At 42.7% G+C, this 12,507-nt stretch overlaps 1 protein-coding gene across 6 annotated transcripts in view; it reads left to right on the top strand.

Annotated features, from left to right (window-relative positions):
• The first annotated feature begins 9,586 nt into the window (after positions 1 to 9,586).
• The window catches only part of Ubp1 (upstream binding protein 1), a 50,712-nt gene continuing 47,791 nt past the window's right edge, over positions 9,587 to 12,507 (top strand). For 5 of the 6 annotated variants that reach the window (XR_011709255.1, XR_011709254.1, XR_011709253.1 and 2 more), the window contains exons 1-2: positions 9,587 to 9,672; positions 10,112 to 10,301. Coding sequence is in view for 3 of the 6 variants with exons in the window: in XM_071619719.1 (XP_071475820.1) it covers positions 10,189 to 10,301 (113 nt within the window). In the remaining 3 variants the exon portion in view is untranslated. Of the gene's footprint in view, positions 9,673 to 9,931; positions 10,302 to 12,507 lie in introns of those variants that run through there. The other variant, XM_027932156.3, reaches the window with a different exon arrangement.

Genomic DNA, 12,507 nt, shown 5'->3' with positions numbered 1-12,507 from the left:
ACATCTTTGTTTGTATGTGGTGCTGAGGATCGAACCCGGGCCGCACGCATGCCAGGTGAGCACGCTACCGCTTGAGCCACATCCCCAGCCCCAAGAAGAATATTTTTAATGATTCCTGCTACAGCAACTGGAGACTCACAGAAAGACAATATCATCCTTAACTTTTACATTACACCATACTCAGAAATTAAATAGACATGTGCTATAGACAGAAACTAGGAATCTGTTGGAATTTTTATAAGTGAAGACAATTACATATTTAGTTTAAATATTACTGTGTTCCTATGTACTTTATATTTGTCTAACCCCACTTGTGGGCTCTTTTTCTTTGTCTTCTCTCCATTTTCTTAATTAGTTAGAAATTTTTCTTATTTTTTTTCTCCTCTTTTCATTATACCTCTTTTCCTATTCCTTAAATTGTCATCCTAAAAAAATACATCATGCATGCTTCTCTTCTCAAAATTGAATATGAAACTTTATCATATCCTCCATCCTGACAGTGCAAGAACCAAAATGCATGCTGACTCAGTTTATCCTTTTCAAAGTTCTTTAATTTTGTTCTTTGTTTGTTTGTTAGCTTTATATGTTGTAGTGCTGGCAGTTTTCAAAAATGGTGCCCCAGATTGCAAATTGATGCAGCCAATCTGGAAATCTGTATGTAGATTCCTTGGAATGGAACCACCATTTGACACAGCTATCCCAGTCCTCAGCTTATACCCAAAGGACTTAAAAACAGCATACTACAGGGACACAGCCACATCAATGTTTATTGCAGCACAATTCACAATAGCAATGGATAGGGAAACTTTGGTATTTATACACAATATTACTCAGCAATAAGAGAATAAAATCATAACATTTGCAGGTAAATGGATGGAGTTGGAGAATATAATGCTAAGTGAAGTTAGCCAATCCCCCAGGAGGCTGATTCATAGTGGGGTTGGGAAGGAAGCATGTGAAGATTAGATGAACTCTAGATAGGGCAAAGGAGAGGGAGAGGAAGGGAGGAGCAAGGGATGTAAAAAAGATGATGGAATGAGATGGACATCATTTCACTAAACACATGTATGAAAATACGAATGGTGTGAATATACTTTGTATACAACCAAAGATATATAAAAACGTGCTCTATACGTCTAATATTAATTGTAATGCATTCTGCTGTCATATATAACAAATTAGAATAAACGAAGGGAATGGGGTTGTGGTTCAGTGCTTGCCTCATACGTGTGAGGCACTGGGTTCGATCCTCAGCACCACATAAAACTAAATAAATAAAATAAAGATATTGTGTCCATATACAACTAAAAATATTTTTTAAAAATATTAAAAAATATGGATCCCCAATTTTTTGATAGTTCTTCTTTGTAGAGATTGAATTTGTGTGTTCCTTCCGTTGTTAATGGTTGGTCACTCTTGAACAATGGAATGTGGCAGAAGTAATGTTCTGACAGTTTCTAGGCATAGACCTTTGGAAAATAGGAGCTTTGGCAGTGGTGCACACTTTTAATCTGAGCAACTCAGGAGGCTAAGGCAGAAGAACTGCAAGTTCAAGGCCAGTCTCTAAACCTTAGCAAGACCTAAAACTTAAAGAAACCTTGTCTCAAAATTTTAAAAAAGGTTGTGGATGTAGTTCAGTAGTAAAACACCGCTGGGCCCAATCCCCAGTACCACCACAACTCTGCCCAGCCAGCCCCTCCCCGCTCCCCTCTCCCAACAAAAAACAAGTAGCTCCTACTTCCTGTCTCTGGAAATGATTGATCTTTGAACCCAGTAGCCACATTTTCAGGAATTCCAGGCCACACTGAAGTGTTCCAGCTGACAGTTTGCATCCACCTTCAGGCACCTCAGTGTAGAAGCCTTTGAGATGACTGCAGTCCCAGGCACCTCCCAAATGCAACTTTAATTGCATAAGGAACCCTGGGTGAGATTTTCTTAGGAGACTGCAGTCAATCCCTACAACCAAGAACAGTAACAGTAACATTATCGTTCTAAGCTGCTAAGCTTCTGGGTCATCTATTACATAATTGTAAGTGACAGTAAACTATAGCAACAGGTTTTGGTACCTGGAGTCCAGATGTTGCTAAAACAGAAATATAAAGCCTGTGGGTCTGGCTTTGGAACCAGGCAGTGGAAGCTGGAAAGTCCTCAAAGAAAATGGTCCTAAAGACCTAAAAAGCATTGAGGAGAATGTTAATGGAATCCGAGAGGAGATTATGGGAGTTTTCAGTTTGGGATTTAAAGAAAATAAGGAAAATGTTACTGGAAGTTGGAGGAAAGGTAGTCCTTATTATGTAGGTGTAGCAAGTTTGGCAGCACAGCTGCCTTGGATAATGTGGAAAAAAAAATTGAACTAATGAAGTCAATGATCTGGTTAAGAAGAATTTTCAAAGTACCATCTGGCTTCTTCCTACTTTCCATGATTCAAAGGATTTAGAGGCTGATTTGCTATAAGCATTGACTCTTTTTTTTTTAAATAACTTTTTTTATTTTTTTATGTGGTTCTGGGAATCAAACCCAGTGCCTCAAACATGCTAGGCAAGTGCTTACCACTGAGCAACAACTCAGCCCAGCACTGACTCTTGGGACTGCAAGCAAAAAAAAAAACAAAAACAAAAACAAAAAAAACCCTAATATCTCTGACTCCATTTTGCATCCATCTCCTTTGCTCTGAGTCAGCCACTTTGGATTCTAGAAACAACTGGGTTGATGATAAACATCTTGCAAGGAGCTGAAACTACCCTCCTCCACCTGGGAAACCCCAACTTTCTTATTGCAGCTGATCCCCTGCTTCTACCTCATACTCCCTGATCAATCCTAAGATAATGACCAACCTACAGTTTGACCAAGACCACTTGACAGCATACTTCATCCTCCTGGTCTATAATCTGGGAGCTCACATCACTACCCCTGAAGACAGGGCTGGAAATGCTGGTCCCCTAGTGTAGCTATACTAATTAAAGTTCCTTTCCTCCTTTTCCCCATTACTTTTTGTTTGGATTTTTGGAGGGAGTGACCAGGCCTGATTTGCAGAGAATCTCAGAGTCAGCCTCTGGTCTAAAACTCTGGTAAGAAGAGGAATGAGATGAAAAGAAAAAAAAAAAAAAAGAACACTTCAGTTTTTAAGAAAAATTTAGAGGAAATATAAAGGAGCAAGAATTTCTTGATGGTTTTGATAAATGATTGATAAATTGTTTCTCATTCCCTCTCCAGATGAAAAGAAATTTTCAAATTCAAAAATGGCTTCTAGCCAGGCGTGGTGGTGCATGCCTGTAATCTCAGCAGCTCAGGAGGCTGAGGCAGGGGGATGGCAAGTTCAAAGCCAGCCTCTGCAACTTAGCAAGGCCCTAAGCAAATTAGTGAGATCCTGCCTCAAAATAAAAAATTAAAAAAGGGCTGGGGATGTGGCTCAGCGGTTAAACACCCCTGGGTTTCATCCCCAGTACCAAAAAAAAAAAGAAGGTTTCTAAATGGGGACAGTAGCATGTGCCTGTAGTACAAGCTGCTTGAAAAGTTGAGGCAAGGAGGATCACTTGAGCCATGGAGTCTGGGACCCATATGGATAACATGATGAGTCCCTGTCTCAAAAATCAATCAAACAAAAAACTCCCAGAAGAGATTCAATCAAGGGTAGAACTATAAAATCATTTGTTAAGACCTCAGAAAGTGATACTTCAGAGACCCTGGAAAATGAACAAAAGAGCTTCTAGAGACTTTAGGCATTTGCCTCATATATTTACATTAAGCTACATCCCCCAGCCCTTTTCATTTTATTATTTTAAGTTGCTGAGGGTCTCCCTAAGATGCCGAGTCTCACCTTGAACTTGTGATCCTTACAGCCTCAGCCTCCCAAATTGCTGAGATTACAGGGGTACATCACTGTGCCCAGCAGGCTTCTAAAAATCTTCAGGCATTATCTTCATGGATCCAAAATTAGAAAAGGTCTTATTTCAAGAATATGTGTTGGTACTACTTTTGTCTATTGGAATAATTAACAGTGAAGTCACAAAATCCCCACAATGTTGAAGAACAAATTGTATCAGCTTGGACTCAAAGGGACAGACAATAGAAAATGAAGAGAGGACTTCAGATACAGGAAACAGCTGAGAAAACTATTCACCTGTAAACCTGTGCTACTTTTTATGGAACTGGAAGGATAATTCAGAGGGTGGAATCAAAAGTCCAGTGGGTAGAAATAAGAAATAGAGAATTCCAGAAAATAAGAGAGTCCTAATCAAAGAACTACAAACATCTACTCAACTGAATTTCAGAATTTCTATGGACTTTCCCCGAACTGACAAATGCCTCCCATCTTTTCTCTGATAAAAGAAAAATTCTGGGCTGTGGCTGTGGCTCAGTGGTAGAGTGCCTGCATAGCACGTGTGAGGCCCTGGGTTTGATCCTCAGCACCACATAAATTAGAAAAGGTCTTATTTCAAGAATATGTGTTGGTACAACTTTTGAATAAAAATGAAGATATTGTGTCCAACTAAAAAAAATATTAAAAGAAAAGAAAAATTTGGAGATGCCTTAAATTTAACCATAAGGTGTGGAGGATGGAGGGGAGGAGACATAGAAGAGGTTAATTATTTAACAGCTGTGGGCCAAATCAACAAAAGACTATTCCATATTCCTGATTGTATGTTGAAATCTTGCCTTATAACCTCAGGCAGTTGACCACTATCATCTGTTTTATGTTTGAGCTTTCTGGATTGTTAATCCCAGCCAATCCAGGAGTAGCAAGTACTTCTCCTCAAGGACTGTCCTTCTATCCCCCAAATGTCTTTGCATTATTATTATCCTGCCCCTCTTATCTATAACCAATGTAGATCAATGGTAAACAATTTATGCTTTCCTTTCCCCCAATTTTTGTTATAAAAATGCTCTTGGCTTTTAGGTCTGGCAGACATATTTTCAACTTCCTTCTTATCTTGCTGCTGGTAGCTATAGAATTTGTCCAAGGACCTGGTCCTTTTCTGTCTAACATCTAGAAGCTAAACCAATTTATTTCAGAGGAACCTCAGTCTCTGGAGTTTTGTTTAACACCATTCTTTGAAAGGAAATATCAATAGAAGTTTTCTCTGCCTTTCCCCCATTGCCTGCCATGTATATGGCGGTGATTGAGGCAAGTCTCCTGACTTTTTAATTCACAGATCTTCACATGGAGAGGAATCATTCGAGGAGTTAAAGAGTCTCCCCTGCTCTAGGATCTTACAAATTCCGGGCCCTAGCTTGTGCTTGATGCTATTATGGAATGAGAAATTTGAATGGCTCTGGAGGAGGGGGTAATGCGTATCTTACATGTGGTAAGAATGTAAAACCTTTGTGGCCAGTGAGTGGATTTTGACTCTTCTCATCAATCTGATTCTGTGAATGCTTAACTAATAGAATACAAGTACAGAATAAAGATTCTTTGCCAGTTTCTGATCCTATGCCTTAAGAACTTGCAGTGTCCACTTTCTGTCTTTTGATATGCCTGCCTGTGGTACTCAGCTACAATGCTGTGAGGAAAGGTCATGTGTAGGCATTCAACAGCCCAGCTGAGGTCCCAGTAGACAGCAAGCATCCAGCAATAGTCTTGTGAGTGCCGGAGTCTTTGATACATCTCTAGTCACAGCCTCATGACTGCACCTACATGGGAGGCCTGAGTGACAATCTCCAGGCTAAGCCCAATGAAACCATAAAACCATGAGACAAAACAATGGTGTGCCTGTATTACCCGGGGTGATTTGTTCCACAGCAAATTAGAGCCAGAAGAGCTGTGTGTTCTAATGGTTTATATATTTAAATGTTGAGAAACCAATTATTTTTGTTTTATGCAATCAAGTTTTATTATTTAAGTTTATTCACGTATTTACCACCTTATTCTTCATTCCTTATTGCAATCCTAGGAATTTGTGTCATATTCCTTCTTTTTGAAGAGCATCCTTTATACTTGCCTTAATCTATGTCTGCTCATATTTTCTTCATCTGGAAACACATTTATCTTTAATCCTTTTTTTTGCAGTGATCGTATCAAAATCAGGGTCTCATATATGTTAGGCAAGCATTCTATCATCGAGCTACAACTCCCAGCCCTTCATCTTTAACTTTACATATATATATATACACATATATATATGTATATATATGTGTGTGTGTGTGTGTGTGTGTGCGTGTGTGTATTTTTTTTTAAGTTGTAGGTGGACACAATACCTTTTTTTTTTTTTTTTTGGTTTATTTTTATATGGTGCTGGGGATTGAACCCAGTGCCTCACGCATGCTAGGCAAGCACTCTACCACTGAGCCACAAACCCAGTCCTGAATTTATTTATTTATATTTTTTATTGTATGCGGTACTGGGGATTGAACCCAGGGCCCTGTGCATGCTAGGCAAGTGCTCCATCACTGAGCCACATCCCTACCTCTTTATCTTTAATTTTAAAAGATATTTATCTTTTGGTGGAAATTTCTAAGTTTTCTGTTATTCTTTCTGCACCTTGAAAGTATCTTTCCACTATATGCTAGCTTCTTTAAAATTTTTTTTTAATTGTTGATAGATCTTTATTTTACTTATTTATATGTGGTGCTGAGAATCAAATTCAGTGCCTCACACATACTAGGCAAGTGTGCTACCACTGAGCCCCCGCCCAAGCCCTATGCTAGCTTCTGAGATTCATATTGAAGAGTCAGCTGTAGTCTACATATTTGAAGGTTAAATTATCTATTTTTAATCATTGCTTTTAAGATTTTATCTCTTAGACTTTGTTTGCAGATTTGCTATAATGTGTGTAGGTCTAACTTTCTCTACTTCCCAGTTGGGTTTCACAAATCAGTGGATTGATCTTTTGCTTTAGTTCTGGGAAGTTCTCTTCAAATAATACTGCCATGTTCTTGTTCTTTTCTCCTTCTGGGGCTCTAATAAAAGTACTTTAATATCTCTTACTTATCTGTCTTTTCCATTTCTTTGTCTTTCCATGTTTCTTTCTTTCTTTTTTTAAATGTGGCACTGGGGTTTAAACCCAGAACTTGTGTTAGGCAAGTGCTCTACCACTGAGCTACACCCCCAGCTCCATCTCCATGGCTTATTTTGGATATTTCCTTCTAACAGAGCTTCTGATTTTTCTTATTATGTTTTCAATAGTGTCAAATATGTACCAGTTTTATCGTTAAATTTAGTTGTTATTAAAAGGAAATCGAGAAACTGGGAGACGGGCGAGCAAGAAATGAAAGATGGAGACCAGGTAGAAATACTCACAAGAGTTTATTTGTCAAAGCTGACAAATAAAGGCCATCTCTCTATTCAAGAGAGAGGCAAAAGGGACTTGAGTTCTGGGACTTTTATGGGGGACGGGGCTCAGGAATCAGAGCCTGGTGGGTCCTAATTCAGGCAGTTAGGTGTTGGGTTGGTATGAGGGAGTGGTAGGGGTTACCAGGGATTGAACTCAGGGGCACTGAGCCACTGAGCCACATCTCCAGCCCTATTTTGTATTTTACTTAGAGACAGGGTCTCACTGAGTTGCTTAGCGCCTCACTTTTGCTGAGGCTGGCCTTGAATTTATGGTCCTCCTGCCTCAGCCTCTGGAGTTGCTGGGATTACAGGCCTGAGCCACCATACCCAGCTAAGATCTAACCACTTTTTTTTTCTTTCTTTTATTTTTCTTTTTTGGTACTGGGGATTGAACCTAGGGGCACTTAACCACTGAGCCACATCCTCAGCCCAGAAATCCAACGACTTTTTTTTTTTTTTAATTTTTAGTTGTAGATGGATACAATACCTTTATTTATTTATTTTTATGTGGTGCTGAGGATCCAACCCAGAGCCTCAGGCCTGCTAGGCAAGTGCTCTACTACTGAGGTACAACCCCAGCCCCCAACCACTTTTGATCACTTCAGGAGTCTTTTATATTTTGTTTCCCATTAGCTTCTCATAGCTATCAATTTCTTTCTTTTTTTTCCCTCAGCCACTTCAGAGATAGTTCTGAAGTTGGAATCAATAGTCTGTGTTATTTTTCCAACCTCTTGAATAGAGATTATTGGTACTTTCTTAGATTTATGAGGCCCTACTTCTAAATGTGTGCTTGGGTACTTTCATAGGGTACAGGCTGGTTTTAAAAATTGATTGTAGTTTACACTATTATACTCATCACAAGAATCAGAGTACGAACATTCCCCATCCTACTTCTCCATAGTTTCTAACAATTAATAATAATAGATCTGGCTAATCTTGTTATGAAGTAGGTTATGGGAGTGAGGCAAGATCATTGAATTTGTTCATGTAATGTAGTCATAATTGAGACCTTGATTAGACAGTCCAACAGTGTTTCCACTGATTGCCTGATTGGTTGTGCGAATTTATAATCGGTAAACGGAATTTTCTGAAATCATGGCCTATGATTTGGCCTGGAATCCAGAAATCTGGATTAGTTAAAAAGTCTGGCCTGTGCAACCTTGGGCAGATCATTTCATTTGTTTGCACCTGAGTTTCCTCATCTGTTAAGACATTAACTTGTATCTACTTCAGAAGTTGTAGCAAAATGGCTTAGAAAAAATGTTTTGTAAAAAGAAAAAACATTTCTGCAAGAATTTTTTTTTTTTTCTGGCCGAAAGCAAGTTTTATTAGGCTGAAATTTAGTTAAACTGTTTTCGCACTTGAACTGGCGAATTGGGGCAGTGGGCTAACTCTGGCATCTGGAGAAAATGGGCGCGATCCAGGCCTTGTGCTTTTGGGTAGGTATTGAGCTCTCATCTGCATGCAATTTTTGTACAACCAGCCTCTGCCTATTCCCTCTTTCGTCCCTTGGGAAAGAAATTTCCGTGCTTCAGTCCGGGTGGCGAATGCCCAGGTTGAGCACAGAGGGAGATCTTCAGGGACTTCTGAGGAGCGGAGAGGTTACGGTGGCGCTTCCAATTGCTCCGGTGCTGTAGGGTCAACACAGAATGCCTGCGGTTACTAAGGCCAAAACCCTAGTGTAACTAAGGCTCTCTTCCTGCTTGCAGCAATATAGCTGGTGGAGAAGACTTCCCCGAGCATTCTCGGGAGGGTTGTTTGGCTCAGTCTAATGCGATTCAAGATTTTCTGCACACCAACTCTCCCATTCTCCATATGTGACTTTAATCGTTCTCTCCTACGGTAAAGAGAGTAAAAGCAGAGACTACCGGGAAATATTCCAAGAGGAGCTGAGAAGTTCCGGAAGTAGCGCCTCGAAAAGCTTCCTCCAGTGCGGTCCAATGAACTCTTTATTTAGCAGAAAATTTAGTCCTCTAGTCCGCCGAGGCGGAAAAACATTGTGATTGGTTATTCAGCTCGGCGCAGAGACTTATGGGAGCGTTGTTCAGGCACTTGTTAATGCCCAGTTCGCCTATCAATCATCTCGCTTTCTGGATGGGGCGGGAACGGGAACCTTTTTCTGGTACCGCCTCTTCCTGGGCTGCTGCACCCGGAGGGGGTCTAGGTTGTAGTAACCGCGACCCAGCCGCGTGGGCGGGGTCGCGCTGCTAGGCCCAGGCCGTTCCTCAGCCGCGAGGCGCGGGGAGTGGCCCGAAGCGCGTGGCCGTGCGGGGCGGGCCTGGGCTGGGAGCGAACGCGGGGGCGGGGTTAGGGCGGGGCCGGAGGAGGCGGAAGCGGCGAGTGAGCCCGAGCCGGATCCCTACCGAAGCCAGCGTCCGGGCCGGCGGAGCGGCGTCGGCGGGGTTGGCCGGGGCGAAGGGGCGCTAGAACCTGGGCGGGTGGGCCGGCCAAGGGCCGGGGGTCGAGGTCCGGGAGCGGGTGACGGGCGTGCCTGGGGCTCGCCCCCGCGCGGTCGTCGGAGCGGGCTGAGCTCCCGCGCCCGCGCAGTCCGGGGGGATGCGACCCGGGGCCCCGGGGCGGGGCGGGCGGCGGCGGCTGCATCGCGAGCGGCGCAGGGGGCGGGTGGCGGTGGCGGTGGCGGCGGCAGCGGCATGAGGCGCGGGGCCGGTGTCCGCGGGAGGGAGGCGCTGCCGGCGGCCCGGTCGCTCCCGCTGCAACTGCTCGCCGGCTCGCTGTGCCCTGCCAGCTGGGCCTCGGCCGCTCTCGTCTCGGCCGCCTCCCGGGCTGCCGCTGGTGACCACTCGCCGCGCCGCCGGAGGCTTCACCCGCGCCCTCCCCCAGGACGCGCCCGCGGAGCTCGGGCCCCTTCGCCCCGGACGCGGAGGCCGCGCTGCGCGGGGCGGCGGCGAGGCCGGAAGATGGCCTGGGTGCTCAAGATGGACGAGGTGATCGAGTCTGGGCTGGTGCACGACTTCGACGCCAGCCTTTCGGGCATCGGGCAGGAGCTGGGCGCCGGCGCCTACAGCATGAGGTACCTGGGCGTTGCGGGAGGGCGGAAGCCTCTTTCCTGGGGTGAAGTCTGCATGACCCTGGGGCCCTGTCAAGCGGGGCTGGGTCCGGCGGTGCCCGGGCTTCCTTGCCAGCGGGGTCGGGGTCCTGCCGCGTGGCTGTCTGGGCCTTGGAGCCCCGCAGGCCTCTCTACCTGGCAGGTGAAGGAGGGAGGCCCCGCAAGCTTTGGCCAGGGAACCAATCCTAAGGACTTCATTTTTGTTGTAAAACACGCCCCGCTGTTAAGATGGCTTGGGTTGGTGGGGGAAGGGGCTTCCTTTCCTTCTACAAGAGATTTACAAGTCCCTTGAACCTGGAATACACTGTATAAAGGTAGCACAGTTGGAAAATACTTTACAACGTTTTTGTATCAGTTCCAGTCTGTTGTCCTACATTGTAGTCTTTCCTGGCTGCAATTTTAATCATTTGGTATTATAATAGTAAATTATAAGTGAAAAAGTAACAGTAGAGGGAAAAAGCACATTGACTTCGTTATGTTGTTTTTGATTGTCTCAAAGTGAGGTGTCTCATTTTGGGGACGATTCTTTGAAGCTGTTTTCACATGAAGAGGGCTTAAAGATGCTGTGATTGCATTACAAACAATAGTTTGTTTTGTCTCTGCTGTTTGTACCAGTAGTCATTCATTTTGTTTACTTTTGAGAGATTGAAATAGATATGAACTTAGTCTCTGCCCTTTATTCTGAAGGATATATATATTTTATTAATTTGGAAGCTGTTTTAGCGGATTTATTGAAATAATTTATGTATCATAAAATTCACTCAAAAGTGTAATCAGTGGTTTAGCAGCTTATCATTAACGTGAATTAAGTGTAGTTGTCTTCTTTAGAGAAACATCTGATGCGTTTTAATAGCTATACTGTTTCAGCTTTTATACATCTCACTGCAGCTCAAGTGGACAGGGAGCACAAAAGTCCTGAGGAAGAAAGAATTCTGGGTTAGCTATCCTAGAATAGTGGAGGCTTATCCTTGAAGTAATTTGCCTTTTAAATCATAAAGACAAACTCTCATCTATAAAGAACACTGAAAAAGGTGGAGAATTTTTGGAGTGTGGAAGCAAGTGGTGGAAAGCATATTAAACTGAGTGGTCACCACTCTCTGGTCCTGGTTTGGTCTTTGCTTCTCTCTCTGAACTTGGCACCTCATCTCCCTGCAGTAGCTTTTTTTTTTTTTTTTTTTTTTAATATTTATTTAATTATTTAGGTGTAGATGGACACAACACAATGCCTTTATTTTTATGTGGTGCTAAGGATCGAACCCGGGTCCACCCATGCTATGGGAGTGCTCTACCCCTGAGCCACAATCCCAGCCCCTCAGTTGTGTAACTTGAGAACTCTAGATGAGATGGCTTATTTTTTTGAACTGTTTCAGTTGTTGAGGAAATTGAGCTACTGAAAGTCATGGGATCACCCCAAAAGGGAGTACTAGAATTAGTGCCTTCCAAGTCGAAATACTTAAGTATAACCAAACTGCTTCTTGACTCCACCTGAAACCCTGAACTTGGAGTCAAGGCAAAGGGGGCACATGAAACAAGTTCAGTATGTTTCTCTTTTTAGTTGCATCTCAGTTACAGTAAGATGAAAGTTTGCTGCTGAAAAGTTGACTTACTAAAGGTTATTTTGAGCTTTTTGTTTTCTAGGGTCTTAGATGAACCAACTTTGTTTTGGTGAATCAGCCAACTTAATATAATTAACTTCGTTGTATAGTTTTTTCTTCTCTATGGAAAGGAAGTAAAATCTTGCTGATAATCAGCCTTTACTTGACCTTGTTCTTAAGTAATGCTTATCATCTTTGTAATTCTGTCATTTATGACACTCCTTGTTGGAAAACTTTTTCCCTGGAATGTTTTTGGTTTTGTCATTTAATCTAAATTTTCAAGTGACTTGGAAGGTGAACACCATTTTTGAGGAGCTTATTTAGTTTTTTTTTTTTTTTAACATTATTTGGGTCTGGGAAATCCAATTCAAGGCCTTTTACTTGAAATTCTCAAAAAGGAAATTCCAAAATTGACTTGACAAGGAAAAAGTCTTAAGGAAGGCTTTCGGTGCTGCATGCTTTCTTTAATTATACTTTGGCTTTCTAAACCTAGTCCTGGTGCCCAGCTCTGGGAACTGCCCATAGCCGAATTCTCATTCTCTCCTTGAACATTTAGTCTCCTCCTCTAGTACCAA

Source organism: Marmota flaviventris, chromosome 1 (assembly GCF_047511675.1).
Source record: "Marmota flaviventris isolate mMarFla1 chromosome 1, mMarFla1.hap1, whole genome shotgun sequence".
In the NCBI taxonomy this organism is placed as follows: Eukaryota; Metazoa; Chordata; class Mammalia; order Rodentia; family Sciuridae; genus Marmota; species Marmota flaviventris.
The sequence above is the reverse complement of the archived record's forward strand: the minus strand, read 5'-3'. Positions and strand labels throughout refer to the sequence as shown.